This window comes from Mesoplodon bidens, assembly GCF_964165515.1.
Source record: "Mesoplodon bidens genome assembly, chromosome: 16".
Classification (NCBI taxonomy): domain Eukaryota; kingdom Metazoa; phylum Chordata; class Mammalia; order Artiodactyla; family Ziphiidae; genus Mesoplodon; species Mesoplodon bidens.
This window is the reverse complement of record NC_138173.1, coordinates 77,321,762-77,343,702: the sequence shown is the minus strand read 5'-3', so window position 1 is coordinate 77,343,702 and position 21,941 is coordinate 77,321,762. Positions and strand designations below refer to the sequence as shown.

The 21,941-nt window shown below is 64.1% G+C and overlaps 1 protein-coding gene across 3 annotated transcripts; it reads left to right on the top strand.

Moving 5' to 3' along the window:
- The first annotated feature begins 225 nt into the window (after window positions 1–225).
- Window positions 226–21,939, top strand: SCRIB (scribble planar cell polarity protein). Of its 3 annotated transcripts, XM_081258604.1 has the most exons (38): window positions 226–484; window positions 1,685–1,802; window positions 1,911–1,989; window positions 2,080–2,169; window positions 2,271–2,327; window positions 2,428–2,491; window positions 2,583–2,657; window positions 2,726–2,870; window positions 3,274–3,392; window positions 3,593–3,792; window positions 3,899–4,065; window positions 4,140–4,273; window positions 4,368–4,502; window positions 5,358–5,525; window positions 6,008–6,403; window positions 7,142–7,204; window positions 7,688–7,777; window positions 8,221–8,298; window positions 9,186–9,509; window positions 9,606–9,686; window positions 9,770–10,024; window positions 10,328–10,438; window positions 10,538–10,831; window positions 10,935–11,114; window positions 17,291–17,401; window positions 17,481–17,528; window positions 17,689–17,763; window positions 18,893–18,955; window positions 19,545–19,628; window positions 19,765–19,872; window positions 19,965–20,124; window positions 20,219–20,363; window positions 20,459–20,644; window positions 20,734–20,876; window positions 20,954–20,991; window positions 21,116–21,190; window positions 21,430–21,481; window positions 21,560–21,939. In XM_081258604.1, exons 1-38 carry the CDS (start codon window positions 326–328, stop codon window positions 21,703–21,705), a joined length of 5,016 nt encoding a protein of 1,671 aa, XP_081114730.1. In that variant the 5' UTR covers window positions 226–325; the 3' UTR covers window positions 21,706–21,939. The 3 variants fall into 3 exon arrangements, with proteins under 3 accessions (XP_081114730.1, XP_081114731.1, XP_081114729.1); XM_081258605.1 differs by lacking the exons at window positions 19,545–19,628; window positions 21,116–21,190; XM_081258603.1 differs by lacking the exons at window positions 17,689–17,763; window positions 19,545–19,628; window positions 21,116–21,190 and having other exon boundaries at window positions 21,430–21,939.
- Window positions 21,940–21,941: the final 2 nt, after the last annotated feature.

Below are 21,941 nucleotides of genomic sequence, written 5' to 3'. Positions count from 1 at the left end.
GCAGTCCGGCGGGTAGTGGCTGCGGTTCCGGCTGCGGCACAACGGCGGGCGAGCGGACGGGCCGGGTCAAGTGGGCCGGGCGGGATGCGGGGCCGCCGCCGCCTCCTGAGAGTCTGAGCGTCGGCTGGGCCGCGCCCCCCGCCCAGGCCGCCGTGGTCCGAGCGTTCCGAGCGCGGGCCGGGCCCAGCGCCGCCGCCGCCGCCGCCGCCGCCGCCGCCGCCGCCCCGGGCCGCCCCCGGCTCCTCCCCCGCCCGGGCCGGCCCGGCGCTCATGCGGGCCGAGCCCCGCCCCCCGCCCGCCGCCTGAGCCCGCGCCCGCCCGCACCATGCTCAAGTGCATCCCGCTGTGGCGCTGCAACCGGCACGTGGAGTCGGTGGACAAGCGGCACTGCTCGCTACAGGCCGTGCCCGAGGAGATCTACCGTTACAGCCGCAGCCTGGAGGAGCTGCTCCTCGACGCCAACCAGCTGCGTGAGCTGCCCAAGGTGAGTGGCCGCTGGACCTGCCGCCGGCCCAGCCCTCGCACCGGGTCGGCGGGGTCGGCTTGGCTGCGACAGTCCGCTCCTCTGAGCCCTCAGCAGGCACTGGCCCGGGCGGGACGCCGCAGTCTCCAGTCGGCCCTGATGGTTCTTACTGGCCAGAGCCCCACCCCGGCCAGCCCCACCCTCCTCACCCACCGCCGGCGCTGGCACCAGGTGGCAGCGGTCATCGGGTGCCTGCCTGGGGGCGGGGATGGTCACAGCCTAGAGGAGGAGCTGCAGATTGAAAGCCGTGGGGGAAGGTGGATGGGGTTGGAGTGCATGGGGTGGAAGGTGAACCGGGCGTGACTGACGGATAGGAACTTGCTGGACTGCTCTGGAGGTGGGGAGGCTAAGCTTCTGTGCGGACTGCTCTTCTCTTCCTCCTGGGTGCTGGGGTGGGGTCGGGGGCAGCCGGCTTAAGGTGCTTGTCCTTGGCAGGTCTGTAGTTCGTCTACTTCCCACTGCCTTGCTCTTTCTGGACAACTTATTTTCCTCCTCTTAAGGCCACTTGGGAGAGGAGGTTAAAGGAAGCAGGCCACAAACGGATTTCCTTTTTGGAGACGGGGTGCAAAGTGGCCTAATGCTTGGGGGCTGCGTGCCACAAAGGGTGTGGCTCCATTCTGGGCTTGGACCAGGGCTCCTCACGGTCATCTCCAGGTCCCACCACACGTTGCCTGCAGCCCCTATCTGTGGCCTTCTCCTGTTTTCTTTATACTTTTTTTTGGTAGTTGCCAAATTCTTGTCATGGGCTCAGGCTGGGGTGGCTGCTGGGGTGCAGTAGCAGAAACCACCACAGGCCTTGGAGGGCCCACTTGCTGGGTGGATGGAAGAGGTGATTCAGGGGGTGGGTGGAGCCTTGAGGGAACACAGAGAGCAGGGAACAGGGACTCATCAGGTCAGAAAAAATAAGTGATTTTCCAGCTAAGTCTTGAACGTGTAAGGTAAGTCACGTGGCAGCGTTGTACGGGGCGGTGGGGGGGGGGATGACTCTGAGGTGACAAGTCAGAAGTGCGGGAAGATGCGTGTGTATCTGTTTTTGCCTTCTTGCCTTTCTCACTGCAGACTAGGGTGATGGGACAGGCCCTGGGGTTCCTGTGTGGCCTGGAGCAGGGAGGGGCTTCGGCTGCAGGGCCCATCACCCCTGACCCTACCCCCTGCCCACAGCCCTTCTTTCGGCTGCTGAACCTGCGCAAGCTGGGCCTGAGTGACAACGAGATCCAGCGGTTGCCCCCTGAGGTGGCCAACTTCATGCAGCTGGTGGAGCTGGACGTGTCTCGGAATGGTGTGGAGCCTGGGGCGGGTCCGGGGTGGAATCTGAGGGTGGCAGGAAGGGCTCTGAGCTCTTGGAGGCTGGGGGCATGTCTCCGTGGTGACCCCTGTCTCCTCACAGACATCCCTGAGATCCCCGAGAGCATCAAGTTCTGCAAAGCCCTGGAGATCGCAGACTTCAGTGGGAACCCTTTGTCCAGGTGGGTGGTGGCCGTGGCAGGGGTGGTACTGGGGCTTGGGAGGTCCTTCGGCCTCTGCCTGGGCATCTGAGGACCCCTTGCTCCACTTAGGCTCCCCGAAGGTTTCACACAGCTGCGCAGCCTGGCTCATCTGGCCCTGAATGATGTGTCCTTGCAGGCGCTGCCTGGGGACGTGGGCAAGTGAGTGCATTCTTGGGGGGTGGGGGGGCTCAGTAGAGCCCTGTTCCTGCACCTCTCCCCACCTTTCTGCCTTTCTCACGCCCTGCCCTGATCTTTTTCAGTCTCGCCAACCTGGTGACCTTGGAGCTCCGGGAGAATCTGCTCAAGTCCTTGCCTGCGTGAGTGGGCTTGGCCCTGCCAGCGGCCGGCCTAGGCCTCTCGGCCCCAAGGACCACGGGCCGTGTGCCCACGACAGAACTTGCTCTGTTTCCTCTGCAGGTCCTTGTCTTTCCTGGTCAAGCTGGAACAGCTGGATCTGGGAGGCAACGATCTGGAAGTGCTGGTGTGGAGAGGGCGGGGCTGTCATGGGTGGGGTGGGGCCGGGCAGGGTAAGTGAGCCTTGGCCGTCACTCTGTCCCTGTCTCTTCTTGCAGCCCGACACCCTGGGGGCCCTGCCCAACCTGCGTGAGCTGTGGCTGGACCGGAACCAGCTGTCGGCCCTGCCCCCGGTGAGTGAGGGTGTGGCTGCCCCCGCTTCACGCTTGTCCGTCCCCTGACTCTCTGCACCTCTCTCCAGGAACTCGGGAACCTGCGGCGCCTGGTGTGCCTGGATGTGTCAGAGAACCGGCTGGAGGAACTGCCTGCGGAACTCGGGGGGCTGGTGCTGCTCACCGACCTGCTGCTCTCCCAGAACTTGCTGCAGCGGCTTCCCGACGGCATTGGTTAGTGCTGGGAGGGGTGTGGCTGGTGGTGAAACCAGGTCTAGAGAGGGGTCCTGGGGCAAGGACCCTGATTTTGCTGCGTCTTGGGACACAGCCCTGAGGAGGGGGAGACTGGCCTGAGGCCAGAGTGGGATGGCTGGTGCTGCTCCCGAGGAGCCGGGGCAGTTTGTGGTGGTGAGTGGGGATGGTGAGCTCGTGAGGGCACGATGGCAGGTCGGGGGCAGCTGGTGCGTGGGAGCTGGTGGGCGTGGTCAGGTTGGCAGCAGGATGGCAAGGGTGGGGGGGTGAGTTCTAAGTGTCCTCGAGGCGCAGGAGGCAGGGTGAGGGGCGGGCTGTTTCAGTCGCGTGGGTGACTGGGCTCCCTGCCTCGCTGAGCCCTGTCACCACGTCTTCCTAACGCCAGGTCAGCTGAAGCAGCTGTCCATCTTGAAGGTAGACCAGAATCGCCTCTGCGAGGTGACGGAGGCCATCGGGGACTGTGACAACTTGTCAGAGCTGATCCTCACGGAGAACCTGCTGACGGTGGGGCCCGGTCCCGCTGGTGGCTGGTTTCAGAGTTAGCATGGGATGCAGAAGCGGGGGACGTCTGGAGGCGTGTGGAGTGGCGGGAGACCAGCGGCTGGAGGGGTCGGGGCCCTGGAGCAGGGGCAGAGACCGCCCTCCGAGAGCGCTCATCTCCCGGGGGCTTCTGCTGATCTCTGATCCTCCCTCCTCCCGGCCAGGCCCTGCCCCGCTCCTTGGGGAAGCTGAGCAAGCTGACGAACCTCAACGTGGACCGGAACCGCCTGGAGGCACTGCCATCTGAGATTGGGGGCTGCATGGCACTCAGCGTCCTCTCTTTGAGGGACAACCGCCTGGCTGTCCTGCCACCGGAGCTCGCCCACACGGCCGAGCTGCATGTGCTGGATGTGGCCGGGAACCGGTGAGTAGCCCTCATGCCCGCCTGGCCTGGTTTCCACTGAGCTGACCATGCCCACTGTGCCCCCCCACCTCCCCCACCCTGAGCTAACCGTGCCCCCGGCCCCCAGTCTGCAGAGTCTGCCGTTCGCACTCACGCACCTCAACCTGAAGGCCCTGTGGCTGGCAGAGAACCAGGCTCAGCCCATGCTTCGGTTCCAGACTGAGGACGACGCCCAGACCGGCGAGAAGGTGCTCACCTGCTACCTGCTGCCCCAGCAGCCCCCTCCCAGCCTCGGTAGGTTGCTGGGGGGCAGGACGGGGCGTGGCCTCGGGCGGGGAGGGGCTTCCCCTTGATGCGCGCTTCCACAGAGGACCCGGGGCCGCGGAGCAGCCCTTCCGAGAGCTGGGGTGACGCCCCGCTCGGCCGCGTCAGCGTCATCCAGTTCCTGGAGGCCCCCGCGGGTGATGAGGACGCAGAGGAGGAAGCCGCTGCCGAGAAACGGGTATGGGGGGGGTGGGGTCCCCGGGGGGCTCCCTCCTCCCCACCCCCGCCTGACCCCGGCCCCGCCCCGCCCCTCACCCCTGTGCCCACTGCAGGGCCTTCAGCGTCGGGCTACGCCTCACCCCAGCGAGCTCAAGGTGATGAAGAGGGGTGTGGAGCGTCGAAGCGAAGCCGCCTCCTGCAGGCCCGACTCTGCACAGCACTCACCCTCACCCCCGCCCTCGGAGGAGGTGCCTGGGGGGATCCGCGGGGCGCGGGAGGGATGCCCACCTTACAGGCTCTCCTGCTCGGGAGCCCCAGGCTGGGTGCAGGGTTCCGGGGCCCTGTGTGGGCATGGGGAACCGGCCAGGAGAGGTGCCAGGTTGCAGTGGGTGGGGGCTCAGGGCCAAGCGCCCACACACTCCCGCAGAGCAGGCCGCCTCCACCGAGGGCTGCTGGGCAGACACGGGGGTCGTGTGGTGTGGACGTGCGGGCAGCTACAAGAGAGGAGCCAGAAGCAGCTGGGTCCTTGGCAGAGGAGACTGAGTAGTGGGCCCATTCCCTGTGGCGTTTTTCTTGGGCGCCCACGTGGTCTGGTTTTGTGAAGGGGGCTGGGGCCAGAACCAGGCCTAACTCTACTCACTCAGGAGCTTTGGCAGCAGGGCTAGGGAAAGCTTTAGGGCTCCTGGGGTACAGCAGGGTATCTGGTGCCTGGGGGACACGGGGCAGGGCCTGGGTCTGTGACACAGAGCCTTCCACCTGGGAAGCTGCCACAGCTTATCTGCAGAGGCGTGCTCACTTTGGGGTGCTTGTCCTTCCCCGTGCTGGTGTCATCTTGGGTACTTGAAAGACCTTTGAGGGTCCGCCACACAGAGCAGTGGCTTTGCGTGCCCATAGCTGTTTGGTGGAGTGTGGCTTCCCTGGGGGTGGGACAGTGGGCACCCCAGAGGGTTGAGCACAGATTCCACTCGCTGCAGGGAAGGGCCAGCTGGGAGGGGGGAGCCCACGAGGTGCTGTGGTCAGGCAGCAGGGAGCCCCGGGGTGGGTGGCCTGCAATGTGGGGTCCCCCGATAGGTGGCCTGACCCGCCACCTGACCCCGCCGCAGGAGAAGAGGCTGAGCACCGAGTCTGGCCTGAGTGCGGACTCGCACCCGTCTGCCGGCACAGCCTCCCAGGGTGAGCCTGCAGGCCCGCTGGCCGGGGTGGAGGAGCCGAGCCAGCAGGAATCCACGCCAACCTCTCAGGAGGAGGTCACGGAGGAGATCTACGAGGAGGTGAGACTGGCCTTGGAGACTCCCCCCCGCCGCACCCCCCGCCCCTCCTCCTTCCCGAGCAGGTTGCTCTCAGGACCAGTCAAGGTGCAGGTGGGCCCCGCCGATGTGCTCTTTCCTGTGTGGAGCCCAGCAGGAGCCATGCTGCCCCAGGCAGGGGCGAGGGCCTGGGGATGAGGGCCGCCACCCCATGGCCAGGTTTGGCGTGGGCCCTGCTCTCCCACATCAGGCACCGCCTTACATCCCCCTTTTGGGTTGTTCCCAGACCCCCCAGGGACCTTTATCGCGGCCCTGATGGGAACCCCAGCATCAGGCTGCTGAGAGCACAGTGCACGGCGTGGGCAGAGCCTCCTGGCCCCCCGATCCCCGTCCTTCTCTGATCCGAGCAGCGGGGAGCCTCTCAGAGCCTCTGTCGGCTGCCACCTTCCCTGGGCCCCTGAGTGGGGGTGGGCCAGACCGACGTCCTGTCGCTCGGCCTCTCGCAGCCCACGGTGCGCTTCGCGGAGGACACGCTGCTCCTGCCCAGGGAGGATGGCGAGAGCGAGGAGGGGCAGCTGGAGGCCCCCTGGCCCGTGCCGGGTGAGAGGCAGCGGCTCATCCGCAAGGACACGCCCCACTACAAGAAGCACTTCAAGATCTCCAAGCTGCCCCAGCCCGAGGCCGTGGTGGCCCTGCTGCAGGGGACACAGCCAGATAGTGAGGGCCCAGTAGGGTCTGGGGGCTGGCACAACGGCCCCCACGTGCCCTGGGCTCCTCGAGCCGAGGAGGAGGAGGAGGAGGAAGAGGAAGACGAGGAGGAGGAGGAAGCAGCGGCAGGAGCCGAGGAGGCGGGCGAGAAGGAGGAGAGCGAGGGGGCTGCGGCCTGTGCACCCTCTGTCAAGGTGGGTGTGACCCCACGCGCCAGCCCAGGCCAGGCCGGCCAGGCCCCTCGGCGCGCGCTGGCGGGATCTCAGGTGACACTCGAGGCCCGTGTCCTGAAACCAGCTGCTGAGGGCGGTGCCTGTCCCCACCTGCCCGCCCTCCTCCCCAGGCTGGCTGCTGGCTCCACCCAGAGCTCCCTGCTGGCCTCGCAGCCCCATCCCAGGGCTCTGGCGGCCACTCTTTCTCTGCCCGGGCTCCTCTGCCTTCCCTGGCTCTCCTGAGGGCTGGCCTTCAGGCCAGCCGTGGGGCCCTCACCCGCCTCCTTGCCCTGGTCCTCAGGTGGCTCTCACGGGGCCCCTGGCGTCCGGTCTCCTCCGAGGGCTGCCCCGCTGCCATAGCGCCCCTGTGTCTGCGTCGTCAGTGATTCTTCCCTGAGCACGGCGGCATGATGCCGTGACAGCTGAGAGGGCCTTGGACAGTCAAAACCGGGACAGCCAGGCCTAGGCTCAGCCTGTGGTGGGGCCCCCCTGTGACCCCATTTGGCAGGTTGGCAGAAGCAGCCAGGCCTCCAGGCTGGAGGGGACCCCGCGCCTGGGGGCAGCGCCAGGCACAGGCACAGGCAGCAAGGGCCCGGCACTCAGGCTGTGGGAGCTTGGTGTGGTCTTTTCTCTCTTTCCTGCTCGAGGTGGGGCCGGGCAAGGCGGTGGCGGGGCTGGGCGTGGCTGACCTGCATGCCCTTGCTGGTCCTGTCCTGACAGGGGGTGTCGTTTGACCAGGCCAATAACCTGCTGATAGAGCCCGCTCGCATTGAGGAGGAAGAGGTCTGTACTCGCTTGCCGCTCTGTGCTCTGTACCCCAGGCTGCCGCCGGCCTCGCTGCCCGGGCTGCGGGCTCTGCGTCTCCATCCCCCGCTCCTGCGCAGGCCGCCTCCTGCCACCTCAGAGCCGGGGCCTGGGGCGCCTGACGGCCCTCTGGCACAGATGGGTGGGGACAGGGCGCTGGCCTCCAGGTGAGGGTGGCCAATCTCGGGGGGGTGCTGGGCGTCCCCCACCGCCCTGCCTGCGGCACGCCAGCCCGGGCACTGTAGGGCAGCCTCGTCACCCTCAGGCGAGGGCTCTCTCCAGGTTGTACTCCCTCAACCCTGGCATTACCCGCCCTGTCCAGCTCCTCTGTGGCCCGAGCCAGCCCTGGGAGAGGTGGTCAGTGGCCAGGGGGGCCTGGGCCCTCCCCGCCTCCCGCTGAGTCCACCAGCAGCCCTGCTCCCTCGGCCGTCCTTGGACACCGTATGTCTGTTCTGCTTCCAGCTGACGCTCACCATCGTGCGGCAGACTGGGGGCCTGGGCATCAGCATCGCGGGCGGCAAGGGCTCCACCCCCTACAAGGGCGACGACGAGGTGAGGAGCCGCTGCTGCCCCGCCCACTCCGTCCTGCTTGCGCTGCTTGGTGGCCCTGAGGACCCTGGGGTCCCCGTCCCCCAGAGAATGAACGAGACCTGGAGGTCGGGGCTGCCCCGCCTGCCCGCAGTCTTCTTCAGCCTCTCCTTCCTTCGCTAGTTGCCGCTGTGCTAGGCACGCGGTCAAAATTCTCTGGAAGCTTTTGACTAGCACCTTCTCGCTCTCTTGACACCTGGGACCTTGCGACGGCCCGTGCCCAGCCCCTCTGACCACCCCAGGCCCACTTCTGCTTTTCCCGCACCCTTGGGCGTCTCTGCAGCCCCGACTTGGGGGCCTCTGTGCCTCGCAAAGCTGCCAAGGGCCCCTCCCCCAGAAGGGCAGGGTGGAGGCCCCTCCGTGGCCTCTGCCTACGCTCTCGGGCTTAGTTCCTATCTATCCTCCAGGGCATATTCATCTCCCGGGTGTCTGAGGAGGGTCCTGCAGCTCAGGCTGGGGTCCGAGTAGGCGACAAACTTCTCGAGGTGAGTCGGCAGCCCCCGGCCCCTGTCTGAGTGAAGTACTGGGCCCTCGGGGCCTCACATCCTGGCTGTCGGGTGCTCGGCTGCCTTCCCTGCAGCCAGCTCTTCTCCTGAGAGCCCCAAGCACAGGACCCCTGGTGAGGCGTGCAGCTCATAAGCCAGAGCTTCAGGGGGCCCAGATGCCAGCCCCTGAGGCAGAGACCCCCGTCTGGGCGGCAGGCCTGGTGGGATGGGGCTCTGGCTGTGCCAGGAGCAGAGATCTCAAGGAGGAATCCGCTCCTGAGGGCTGGTCTAGGAGGGGCTCAGACTTCTAACACGTTTGGGTGGCGGGTTGTTCCTGCCCTGGAGCCCCTGCCTGTGCACCTGGCCACCCAGCCCTGGCAGGTGAGCTCATCATGGGAGGCCACGTGCCGGTGTTCACAGCTGTCACGATAGGGCAGGGTCTGAGGGCAGTGTGCCCGGCCCACGGGGCAGGGGCGCCAGTGGACAGAAGGCTGCAGGGCCAGGCGGGGCTGGTCCTACACCCGAATTCTATGGAGGAACTGCTGTACCCCGATGGCTGGGAGAGCCTGAGTCAGGGGCAGGGTGGAGGCAAGGGGCCAGAAGCCCAGAAACCATGGGTATGTTTGGCTGTGGGATTGCTCAGATGAGAACGTGGCAGGGGTTTCCAGATCTGGGAACCCAGGTGTGGACCAGCAGGAGGGGCCTCCACCTGCTCTTCTCGGCCTGCTGGCGTCCTGGCCCTGGGCTTGCACAGGCGGTGGGCACGTAGATAGCCAGTGCCCATGAGCAGGGGCAGTGACGGCCCACCACTTTTCCCTGTGGCATGTCCCCTGCTCTGCCTGCCCACCTGTAGAGGGGCCTGCCCTGACGAGCGCTGTGGCCTGCAGGTGAACGGCGTGGCCTTGCAGGACGCCGAGCACCAGCAGGCCGTGGAGGCACTGCGTGGGGCGGGCACCACCGTGCACATGCGGCTGTGGCGGGAGCGTATGGTGGAGCCCGAGAACGCGGTCACCGTCACGCCTCTGCGGCCCGAGGACGACTACAGCCCCCGGGAGCGGTGGGGAGGCGGCCTGCGCCTGCCCCTGCTCCAGCCCGAGCCCCCCGGGCCCCTCCGCCAGCGCCACGTGGCCTGCCTTGTGCGCAGCGAGAAGGGGTTGGGCTTCAGCATCGCTGGGGGGAAAGGCTCCACACCCTACCGGGCTGGAGACCCGGTGAGGCGGGTGGGCAGGGCCAGGGAGGGGTGCTGGGGGGCGGGGCGGGGCCAGGCCAGCCTGCAGTACAGAGCTCCCCTTCCCTCTCCCCTGCAGGGTATCTTCATCTCCCGCATTGCTGAGGGGGGTGCCGCCCACCGGGCGGGCACCCTGCAGGTCGGCGATCGCGTCCTCTCCGTGAGTGGGGGCAGTGGGGCTCCCCCAGTACCCAGCCACCTCACTCGCCCCATGGGGCCCCCTGACTGGCCCCACTCTTGCAGATCAACGGGGTGGACATGACGGAGGCCAGGCACGACCACGCCGTCTCCCTGCTGACCGCTGCCTCTCCCACCATCGCCCTGCTGCTGGAACGGGAGGCCGGGGGGCCACTTGCCCCCGCTCCCCCGCCACACTCCCCCCCACCCCCTGCTGCTACCACCACCACCATGGCCACCGCCACCCCTGGGGAGCCCGGGCCGCTAAGGCTGGCCCCCAGTCTGCTGGCTGCTGCCCTGGAGGGGCCGTACCCAGTGGAGGTGAGACCCCAGTCCCCACCCTTAACCACTACCCGGCCCCCTCCTGCATGTCCACACGGCTTTAGGGATGGGGTGTTAGCCGCATCGGTGGGAAAGCAAGTACTTAACGCCCTCTGCGGCTCCAGGTCACCAGGGCGTCGTTCAGTGGCGGGTCTCCTCCTCCTGTGGTCTCTTGTGCACTGCAAAATGGCCTCCCTGCAGTGGAGCGCCCTGATCCCACACACTCTCTGGGCTTGGAAAGTGCCCCTTTGGTACTTTGCCAGGCCTGTTCCAGCCACCTCTTTCACCCCTCCATGTCCCCAGGAGATCTGTCTGCCGAGAGCTGGGGGCCCCTTGGGGCTCAGCATTGTCGGGGGCTCCGACCACTCCAGCCACCCATTTGGCGTCCAGGAGCCCGGCGTGTTCATCTCTAAGGTAGGGCGGACCCTGCAGGCATCTTTGTGCACAGAGGGCCCAGCCCAAGCACAGGGCGGCCAGAGCCCCAGCCTACTGCGCACCACCCTCCCCCAACAGGTGCTCCCCCGGGGCCTGGCTGCACGCAGTGGCCTGCGGGTTGGGGACCGCATCCTGGGAGTGAATGGGCAGGATGTGCGGGACGCCACCCACCAGGAAGCGGTCAGCGCCCTGCTCCGGCCCTGCCTGGAGCTGGTCCTGCTCGTGCGGAGGGACCCGCCGCCCCCAGGCATGCGGGAGCTCTGTATCCAGAAGGCCCCTGGAGAGAAGCTGGGCATCAGCATCCGTGGGGGCACCAAGGGCCACGCAGGGAACCCCTGTGACCCCACGGACGAGGGCATCTTCATCTCCAAGGTGAGCGCCCCGCCTCGTCGGCCCCGCTCCACTGCATTCCTCGGGGCAGAAGGGGGCTCAGGCGTGGGCTGGTCCTGAGCTCTGGGGCCGGGTCTCCCCACAGGTGAGCCCCACAGGAGCGGCCGGGCGAGATGGTCGCCTGCGGGTGGGGCTGCGGCTGCTGGAGGTGAACCAGCAGAGCTTGCTGGGCTTGACGCACGGCGAAGCCGTGCAGCTGCTACGCAGCGTGGGCGACACCCTGACTGTGCTTGTCTGTGACGGCTTCGACACCAGCGCCCCCGAGGTCAGTGCCCCCGCCCGGCCGGTGCTCTGCCACGGGGACTGGGTCCTTCCCTGGAGGGGTCCCGGTGACCTGCCCCTGTGCGGGCCGGGACAGCTGACCGTTTCCGCCTCCAAGCCTGGGAAGCGCTCGGCCGTCGTGATTCAGCCCCGGGGGTGAGCAGGGCGGTGCTGGGCCCTGGTCTTGGCCACCGCTCATGGCCTGTGGAGGCTCTGGCCCGGGTTGGACGAAGCATGTGCATAGACGGCCTGGTCGTGTCTTGAAAGAAAAGGCTGAGTCACCTGTTTCCAGGTGAGCAGTACCTGTACCGTGTGGCCGCTGGGCCAGGGCAGGATGGCACAGAGCCGGGCACACGGCCTCCCTGCAGACTCGCACAGGACCCCACCCTGCTGGCCCAGGGCGCCGTCCTGCTCTTCCTGGCAGCGCCTCAGCAGGGAGCTCGGCGCCCAGGATGCCCCCATCCCAGGTGGGCCTGTGGCGGAACCCAGCTGTCCTCCCTCTTAGCTCCCTGGAGAGTGTCTGGGCTCTGGAGGCCTGGTGCCTGGCCCGGTCTGTGTCCTGGACAGGCCTGGCTTCCGAGCCTCAGCGTCCCCTCTGCTCGGAGGGTCCCGCTGTCCTGGTCTTTTCCGTTTTGTTTTCTCCATGGCTGTCCCCGGGCCCCCGGCATAAACTGATGCCCGCCCGGGCCTCTGAAGGCTCGTCACCTGCAGTGGCTGCTAGCTCCACCCTGAGGGTGCCCTTGCTGGCACGACCTCTGGGATGGGGCGGTCACCTTGGTTTGGCCTGCAGTGGATCCTTGGGATGGTGACTTACTGCCCCACTTGCCCTGCGCTGCCCGGGAGGGATCACCCTCGTCCTGCGTGTTGTCTCCTGAGCGGGGAAGGGTTCTGCATTGGTGTTCTTTGCTCCAGGGCTGGAGGCTGGGCTGGAGGCCCCACTCCCTGGGTTCTGGGGCCACCCTCTGCTGGCTTCCATGCCCACATCTGTGTGTAGTCACTGGAACCCTGTCGTTTCTGGGGAGCAGTCTCTCTCAGGTTTCCAGAGAAGGCTTTGCCTTCCATTTACTTAATTAAAATGTGTATTTAAGTGTTTTAGTCCATACATTTACTTATTTTAAAGCTTTTTGTACAAAGAGGGAGAATAAATACAGCTTTATGGTAAAGGGTAGGGGCTGGTGTGTTCCAGACTTTACAGGGGGCCCTCACTGTGTTCTGCCGGTGGTTCTTTGACTTCCTGCGTCTGGCCTTCTCTCCATTGTTGCTGTATCTGTGCTGTGTTACCAGCCAGAGCGCTCAGGAGCCCATCTTTATGCTTTGGGGGGAGTTTCTGCAGGAAAGAGTCCTGGAAGAGTGGGTGCTGGGCCAGAGGCCACAGGCTTGCCCGGTCTCCCGCCCCCTCCCAGCCTCAGGCAGCACCGGCTTCTGTTTCCGTGGGATCGGGCATGCAGTGCCATCTAGTTTCCTCCTCCTTTTCCTTTTGGGAGTTTGTCTTTAGTCACTAATTCACGTAACTTGTGTAACTTGCAGTTGCTCCTTTTTGTTGTAAGTTTCAGTCTTTTATTACATAGGGCATGAGTGGTTTTGTCTTTTGCTGTTTAGGAACAGCCTCTCTGGGGTTACAGAAATGGAGACTTCTATGAATTAAGTCTTCTAAACTTCTTTATGATCTCTGGGTTTGGTTTTTGCTTAGGAAAATCTTCTCTGTTGCAAGATTGTCAAAGCACTTTTTTAGAAAACATACAGCTCTGTAATCCACCTGGAATTGCTTTTCAAGCAAATGGATCTTTTGTCCCAATGGTATGCACTAAAACGTCTGTCATTCTCCCACTGATTTGGGGAAATCTGACTTCCTTGTGGGTCAGATCCACATTCCTGTGGCCCAGGATGTGGCCCTGGGGAGCCGGACGCGCTCTTGGGCCAATGCTGCTGTCCTCAGTATAGCCACTTTAGACTGTATTTCAAGACCTAACCAGTGAAGTCACCCACTTTTTTTCTTCTTTTGAAAAGTTTAGTCTATTTTCATGTGTTTCCTAAATGGACCTGCTAAGTTCCCTAACAAAAGTTGGTTGGGACTCAGGGATTAGCTTTGATCTCTGACTGTAAGTTTTCCCCAGGCACATTCATAGGTTGCTCTTGTTTCCTTATTAATGCCCATCGGTGACTTTCTTTCATCCCCTAGCGGAAGCCCTGCCTGCGGCCCGATTGGTGGCTGCGGGTCCCCTTTTCCTGGGAGGTCAGGCTCCTCCATCCCCCCGGGACCCAGTGGTGGCGGTGGCCAGTGGCCTTCCCTTGTGCCGACTTCCAGGCTGTAGTTTATATAGCTTTTTTTTTTTTTTAATTTGGAGGGCTGTTTCCATTTATAACCTGTGAGAATTATTTTCTGAAGTGGGTGTTGAGTTTTCTGAAGTCCCTTCATTGATGGTTTTTACAGCCCTGTGCCAAGTGGGGTTGAAGCTCAGCACACAGGTTCCCTCTGGCTGGCTTGGTGCTTGAAAGGAAAAGGGGTAACACCATTTGTCCCCCCACCCCCATTTCTCTTAACCTCGGCCCACCTGGCTCATCTGCATTGACCCATTTGACCTGTATAGGAATCAGAGTTTGCAGCCGTTTCCCCGAACTTTGATTGGATCCTACAAACCCGCCTTTGTGTCAGCCCGCACCCTGTCCCTCCTCCCCGGCGCTCTGCACGGTGGTGGGGCGGACTGTCATTAGTACCCGCCTGTCTTGCTCTTGGGCCGCAGCCCCTCGGGGCTCCTGTACAGTCGGACAGCCCTGGTGGCCGGTCTTCGGCTGCAGGGCCTCAGGGGCCGCTGTGCACTTTCCAAGAAGCCTCCTCACTGTAGTTCTCAGCATGTTGGTGCAAGGTTGGGAATATTCTCTCTCCTCCGCCTCTCCTCTTCTGTGTTTCTATCACTTTTTTTTTTTTTGCGGTACGCGGTTTCTCTCACTGCCACGGCCTCTCCCGCTGCGGAGCACAGGCTCCAGATGCGCAGGCCCAGCGGCCACGGCCCACGGGCCCAGCCGCTCTGCAGCATGTGGGATCCTCCCGGACCGGGGCATGAACCTGTGTCCCCTGCATCGGCAGGTGGACTCTCAACCACTGCGCCACCAGGGAAGCCCTCTGTCACCTTTTTGATCTGATTTCTGTTGCCTCTTCCTTCTCATCATACTCACCAAAGTCTTGTGTATTTGAATGGACTTTTCAAATAACCAGCTTTAGGATTTTGATCAAGACTGCCTTTCTTTTTCAGTATTTCCTTGATAACTGCTCTAAAGAAGAATGCTTCAGTTATTCCTTCTACATCTGTTGCTTTTAGTTATTCTACTGACCTTTCTGTAAGGAAGAAATTTTCTTTATCAGCTATTTTTTTAATCCTAAAATAAGACTTTATACACAAGAGGTGTGATAAATACTTTGATTCTTTCATTTGTTGATTTTTTAAGTAACAAGCTGGTGCCTTGGAAACCCCCAGAGATGGCTACAGAGGTGTTTTTCTGTCTTTGTTTTTAGGGTCTGTATATTCTTGGTGTGCCGTCCTTGTTGGGCAGTGTGGCTCCCGTGTCCTTTGAGTGTGACACCCGTCGCTCGTGAGCGTCCTGCTCTCTGGTGACCAGATGTCCACGTAGTTCCTGCCCCAGCCCTGGGTGTGGGGTTCAGAGCTGTCACTGGCCGGGTGCTTGTGGCTCTGAGCTGTGGTCGCTCCAGGGCCTCTGCAGCACATGAATCCTGGGAAGTGGATATTTTTGGAAGGAGAAAAATCATGAATTTGTACTGTTACTTTCAATTCATATTTAAGGTTACAGGGTTTTGGCTTTTTTGATTTTATATGTGTATTTCTTTTTTTTTTTTTTTTTTTTTTTTTTTTTTTTTTTTGCGGTAGGCGGGCCTCTCACTGTTGTGGCCTCTCCCCTTGCAGAGCACAGGCTCCGGATGCGCAGGCTCAGCAGCCATGGCTCACGGGCCTAGCCGCTCTGCGGCATGTGGGATCTTCCCAGACCGGGGCACGAACCCGTGTCCCCTGCATCGGCAGGCGGACTCTCAACCACTGCGCCACCAGGGAAGCCCTATATGTGTATTTCTTTTTCTCATCTTAAAAACTGTTTCAGTAAATTAAGTAACATTACCATAATTATAATTTCAAAAAGCCATATCAATATTATTACTAATAATGAAAGCATTAATAGCATCTTTTTTTTAAATTTATTTGGCTACACCGGGTCTTAGTTGCAGCATGTGGGATCTTCGTTGTGGAACGCAGGCTCTTAGTTGCAGCATGTGGGATGTGGTTCCCTGACCAGGGATGGAACCTGGGCCCCCTGCATTAGGAGCATGGAGTCCCAACCACTGCGCCACCAGGGAAGCCCCAGTCACTTTCTTATTATAAGTCTTACGTGGCCCCAAAGCCAGAACTACGGACACGCACCTTGAGGAGTCAGTCCCGTCTCCACCCCACAGGCCATCATCTGCCTTAGTGTTGCTTTCTCCTGCCATTATTTCTTTCTGAAAGATATAAGCAAGTATATAAAATAATTTTAAAGTTGGAGGAAAGGGGCTTCCCTGGTGGCTCAGTGGTTGAGAGTCTGCCTGCCGATGCAGGGGACACGGGTTCGTGCCCCGGTCCGGGAGGATCCCACATGCCCCGGAGCGGCTGGGCCCATGAGCCATGGCCACTGGGCCTGCGCGTCCGGAGCCTGCGCTCTGCAGCGGGAGAGGCCACAACAGTGGGAGGCCCGCGTACCGCAAAAAAAAAAAAAAAAAAGTTGGAGGAAAGCGTCAAGAACACTCACTCATAGCCCCCATGTGCGTCCCACCAGCGGTCTTGGGGCTACGCCAAGGCCACGGTCCGGGGCATGCGGGTGTCTGGTTGCCACGCCTGCTCAGGTCTCCCTGACTCTGGCCTTGAACTCTGGCCTTGAGCACAGGCCGTCATCACTGTGTGGAACATCCCTCGCTGTGGGTCTGTCCAGTGTTTCCTTAGGACGGGCTTCAGTGGATGCCCTTTTGGCAGGGTTGACACAGAGGTGACACTGTCTTCAAGGGCCTCCCACCAGGACGCATGGATGGTGGTGTCCCGTCAGGGACCCTGTCCACGGGGGCGTCTGCGGGCTGCTCCACAAAGTGACGCTTTTCCCTTGAAATTAACAAGTGCTTCGTGGGGAGCTGCTGTGAGACCGTGTAACTATCCTGCTCTCCGTCGGGCTCCCCCGGGCAGCAGCCCCGCTGCCGTCCACGCCTCAGTCCCCGCTGTTCCTTCCACATGTATTGGGCGGCTTCCTGCCCTGAGGAGGAGTTTTCCCTTCTTCCTTAGCGTAGACGTGCCAGTTTCCATTTTATTTCACAGGTGACAGTTTGTCACTACTGCTGTTGATTTTGGTGCTCAAGCCATCCCAGACTTGGCTGATGAGAGGGGCTCCTGGCTGGCCCTGGCCCTGCCCTGTTAGCGTGACCCCCCTTGGCTGATGAGAGGGGCTCCTGGCTGGCCCTGCCCTGTCAGCATGACCCCCCTCCCTTTGAGCCGCTCACTTTCTGGCACAAGATGTCTGGGGTCATTGCATACTTTCCCACCCAGGAGCACTGGTTCCTTTAGTGGAAAGTGATACTTAGAAGCCAAAACCTGGGCCCTGGGCGTCCTCACGGCTGTCGGGGTGCCGTGGTCTCAGGACCTCTCAGTGGCTGGAATCACACCTGTGAACGTAGGCGCGTGTGCCTCCGCGAGTCTCTGTACTTCTGGAAGGGCGTGTGGTCGCATCATGCCTTGACCCCTCATTCCAGTCAGCACCACGGGCCAGCTCTTCCGTATTCAAGACTCCTCTGATGTGAGAACCAGTGTTGTCCCCCTCGCCACTTGGACCTCCGCCTCAGGCCCGCTCTGTGCCGTCAGGCACGTTGCTGCATCACCCCCACCCCCGCCACCTTGTTGTCAGTTCTTTGCTCCCCGGGGTGACTGTTAGGTGGCCACAGCCTTCTCTGCCCCATGGCCCAGCGTCACTGCCTGGGAATCCTGCCCTGCATCAGAACATCCTCTGGTGCACGCAGTGTACAGACGTGACCTGTGGGTGCCCCGAGTCACAGAAAGGATGATGGCATGGTGTCCTGAGTGGGCGGCGGCGCTGCTCACACAGTCCGCCCCCAGAGGCCACCTCAGGTTTGTGTGGTCACTCAGCCCGCCCCTCCCGCAGGTGTCCCCAGGCATCATCGCCAACCCCTTTGCAGCGGGCATTGGCCGCCGGAACAGCCTGGAAAGCATCTCCTCCATCGACCGGGAGCTGAGCCCCGAGGGCCCCGGCAAGGTCAGAACCGCCGGCAGCCAGCAGCCCCAGGGCTCGGGAGCCTAAGGCCGTCAGTCCTGACCACTGTCTCTGCTCACAGGAGAAGGAGCTGCCTGGACAGACCCCACAGTGGGGGCCGGAGGCCGTGGTGAGTGTCCGGGTTGTCCCTGCCCTGCACGGTGGGCTTCTCCTCACACAGGCCCATGGCTCCGAGCTCTGGCTGCCCACCCCGCCCCCCTCACAGCTGCCCGCCCCACACTCGGCGGCAGGCACAGCCCCTGGTAGCCCTGTGTCCATCTGCTCCCCAGGGTCAGAGCCTGGAGAGCCTGACGCTGGACTGCCGTGCCCTGGCCGCCACACCCAGTGCCGGCAGCGTGCAGAGGGTCAGTCCCTGGTTGTCACACCCCAGTCCTGGCCTCTGTCTGCTTACTTGTCCGTCAGTCCTGCCCCTGTCTTAACCTCCTTCCCTCCGCCTGAGACCCTTGCAGGGCAGGGCTGTCAGGCGGCTGCCCCCAGGGGAAGGGCTGAGGCCTGCGGAGGGCCCTCACGTGGCACAGGGGCTGGAGGAGGGGACTGGCCAGGGCGCCCTCCCAGCCTGGCACGTGTCTCGTCCTCCTGAATCCGTGAACCAAGCCGTGAAGCAGATGCTTCTGATGCTTCTGGCCCCTCCTTAGAGCCCAGGACGTGAGGTGCGGCGCGGCAGGGCCAGCTTCTGAGAAGGCCCTTGGCCTCCGCCCCAACCCTTCTCTTGCCCTCAGACTCACCAGGCAGGCTGGGCAGAGGGGCTGTGTGGGCCCAGAGGGCTTGGGCCAGGGCCAGAGGCAGGGGCAGCTTGAGGCCACCGGAGTGGTCAGGGTGGGATCGGGCACCAGCCACGGTGGGGAGAACAGGCTGGAGCAGCTGCGGGAGCCCCAGAGGCCATGGTTGGCGAGGCGGCCCAGCACTCCCAGCTGGGGGAGGGGACGCTGGACGGCAGGCATGTGGTTCTCATTCCTCTCCCCAAAGCTAGAAATAACCCCTCCCCGAGGGTGTGCCCCACCAGCTGCTGCTGGGAGACCCCACAGGACTGACCGTGAGTGGTTGGGAGGAGGGTCCAGGAGTTGCAGTGGGGAGGCTGCGCTGGGTGAGAGGCCGAGTGGGGCCTGGGGGCTGAGGGAGCCTGCTCAGGGCCTTTGTGAAGACCCTCCCTCCCTTGGCCACAAACAGGCAAGAGCAGGAAGTCCCCAGGATGGGTGGGAGCCCAGTGTCCTCTGACCAAAAGGGGCACAGCTACAGGGTGGCTGGCAGGAGTCGGGGCCTCCCTGGCTTATGGATCTCTGAGGCTCATGGGGAGGGTGGGTGGCCCCGCTGTGGGGAAAGCCCGCCTGTCTCGGGATGTTCCCTGGGCTGGTCAGGTCAGGGAGCTGAGGACCAGCCTCTGCGACCAAAGCAAGCACCCCACCCCCCAGGTCCTCCTTTGTGGGGCCCCAGCCCTGCCCAGCCCTCATCCCACCCACCACTCGGCTCTTCCAGGTGCCGTCTGGGGCAAGCGGCGGGAAGATGACTGAGGCCCCCCGTTCCCCTGGCCACCAGCAGGTGAGTGCACACGGGGGTGGGGGGGTGGCAGACTCCAGAGGGGTGCTGCCTGCAGAGCCCCCTCCTCTGGGAAGGCGGTTGCCAGGGGGTAGCGCCTCCCCCCAGCTGCCCTCCGTCACTCTTGAGGACACAACCTGTGGGCCCCTTCCTGGCAGAGCTGGGTGGCATGGGGCTGGGGAGCTCCTGTGGCTTCCCTGGGCAGATGGGCTGTGGGTGGTCAGGGCGGCCTCACCCCCATCCGTCCTCCCGTCTGGGAGCCCCTGGGGGCCAGCTTGGCCCTGCCCCCACCCCCACCTGCTTGCAGAGGCTCCCCGGTTCTGCTGCATGGGGAGGGCCGGTCCGTGGGCACCCCCCTCTCGCCTGGGGGCAGGGTAGGGGTGGGCACTGGAAGTGCCAGCTTGGAGCCCAGCTCCCAGCCTCCGCCCCTTTCCGACACAGCAGATGGGTGAGTGTTGGCCTCACACCCTGGACACCCACCCAGCCACCCACCTTGGCTCCATCTCTCTTTTTTCCCCGTCCCCCCCGCCATCCTCACATCCCTTCCCCTGAACCGATTCCTCCTTCTGGCCCCTGCACCTGCCCTTTGCAGACAAAGCCTGGGGTGATCCAGCCAGTGGCTCAGGCCTGGCCAAGGGGCTCCCCGGCCCTCAGGGGCAGAGGTGATCCCCAATCCGTGAGTGCCCTGACCCGTGGGGGCGGGGGGGCGGGCGGGAGGGGAGGCAGTCAGCAAGCACAGCTGGTGGTGGGAGGGGTGGTGGCTGCGGCCAGGACAGCTGTCACCACGCAGCTCACTGTGCCCCGTCCGCCAGCCCCCCTCCCCGCCCTCCCCTGACGAGCTGCCCGCCAACGTGAAGCAGGCGTATAGGACCTTCGCTGCTGTGCCCGGCCTGCACCCGCCCCTGGAGGCCCCTGCCCAGGTAGGTGGTGGGCGGCCCACCGGTCCCCTGCTGCGTGTTCCTGCCGGGGTGCGAGACCCGAGGGACCGGCTCTCAGGGCGTGCACTCCCCAGCCCCCCACGCCTGGGCCCACGGCCTCTCCGGAGCAGCTGTCCTTCCGCGAGCGGCAGAAGTACTTCGAGCTGGAGGTGCGGGTGCCCCAGACCGGGGGCCCCCCTAAGCGCGTGTCGCTGGTGGGTGCCGACGACCTGCGGAAGATGCAGGAGGAGGAAGGTAAGCAGCCGACTGGGTTGGGGGGGGTCGGGGAGGGGAGCACGGGCTCGTGGCCTGACCCGCCCCGCCCCGCCCCGCCCCTCCCCTCCCCCAGCCCGAAAGCTGCAACAGAAGAGGACGCAGATGCTGCACGAGGCGGCGGGGGACGCGGCGGACGCGGGGCGCCCGGAAGGCGAGGCCCCGGAGGACGAGGAGCCCGAGGAGGAGCCGCCCTGGGCCGGCCGGGGCCCCGCCGCAGGGTGAGAGGGGGGAGGGGCCGCCCCCCAGCGTCTCCCCTCCCCACTCTCCGCCCGCGCGGCGCCCCTCCACCCGGCTCTCCTGTCGCCCGGCCCAGGCTTGGCCCCGCGTCTCCCCCGCCGCAGGGAGGCGGCGCTCCGGTGCGGACGGCCAAGGCCGAGCGGCGCCACCAGGAGCGGCTGCGCGTGCAGAGCCCGGAGCTGCCTGCGCCTGAGCGGACCCTGTCCCCGGCGGAGCGCCGCGCCCTGGAGGCCGAGAAGCGCGCACTGTGGAGGGCGGCCAGGTGAGGCCCCGCCCCGCGCGCTGCTCCCGCCCCTTTCCTCCCCCGCCCTCCGACCCTGCCCAGCCCGCCCTCCGCTCCCCTGCCCGCAGGATGAAGTCTCTGGAACAGGACGCCCTCCGCGCACAGATGGTCCTCAGCAAGTCTCAGGAGGGCCGAAGCAAGCGGGGGCCTCTGGAGCGCCTGGCCGAGGCCCCCTCGCCCGCGCCCACCCCGTCACCCACCCCCTTGGAAGGTCTGTGCGTCGTGGGGAGGCGGGGGGCTCAGCCTGCGGCGCGGACCTCTCCCGACGTCCACTTCTTGTCCCTCCAGACCTCGGCCTCCAGACCGGCACCTCCCCGGGACGCTTGGTGAGGAACCAACGACTGTCACCCTTCCCTGCACTCCTCCCCTGGTGGGGGGCAGGGATCCAGACTCCCCCAGCCCTCTTTCTTCTTACGCTCTTTACGTCTCTCCTCACGCTGTCCTTTCAAGGCCTTGTCTGGGAGGAAGTTTGACTACAGGGTGTTCGCAGCCCTCCCCTCTTCCAGACCTGTCTATGACATGCAGGTACCGGGCCCTCCTGGCCCTTCTGCAAGACAGCCCGACCAGCTCCTGCCACCTTTCTGCTGTGCCTGTCACCCAGCCCTGTCCCCTCCTCTGGTACCCTCCCTGTCTCTCTGTGGCCAGTCCTGTCCACCCACCTCCCATCCTCCAGCCAGGGCTCAGCAAGGACCCACCCAGGCTCAGGTGGGTGGTTTCAGGCAGGTCTGGGGCAGAGCCCTGAGCAGCCCTTCTCCCCATCACAGTCCCCAGATTTTGCTGAGGAGCTGAGGTCCTTGGAACCATCTCCGAGCCCTGGTGAGTTGGCAGGCGCGGCCCCGGGTGCTCCCAGGGTGCCTGGGGCCCATCAGCTCACTCCCTGCCCCCGTCGGCCAGGTCTGCCAGAGGAGGATGGAGAGGTGGCCATGGTGCTTCTGGGCAGGCCTTCTCCAGGCGCCGTGGGCCCCGAGGAGGTGGCCCTGTGCAGCAGCCGCCGTGCCGTGCGGCCGGGGCGGCGGGGCCTGGGCCCGGTGCCCTCCTAGAGGGTCAGGGTACCTCCCCCGACTTGGAGTGGGGGCCCTGCCAGCTCCAACACCACCCTTGCCTCGAGTCTTTTAACCCGGCCATTAGCATTTTAAAGAGGTCCCCTCAGGAGTTCTGGCCGCTAACTGACCCCTCCCCAGCCGGGACCTCCTGGCGAGACTGTAACTAGTGATGTTTGTACAACCAAAGACTCTATTTTGTGGTTTAAGGAGAATAAAATTGACTACGTTTTACC

Coding starts and splice junctions, on each gene's coding strand:
- SCRIB (XM_081258604.1), top strand. CDS start 326: ATGCTCAAGTGCATCCCGCTGTGGCGCTGCAACCGGCACGTGGAGTCG. Junction 1,803..1,910: donor GCTGGACGTGTCTCGGAATG/GTGTGGAGCCTG, acceptor GTCTCCTCACAG/ACATCCCTGAGATCCCCGAG. Junction 21,191..21,429: donor GACCTGTCTATGACATGCAG/GTACCGGGCCCT, acceptor TCCCCATCACAG/TCCCCAGATTTTGCTGAGGA.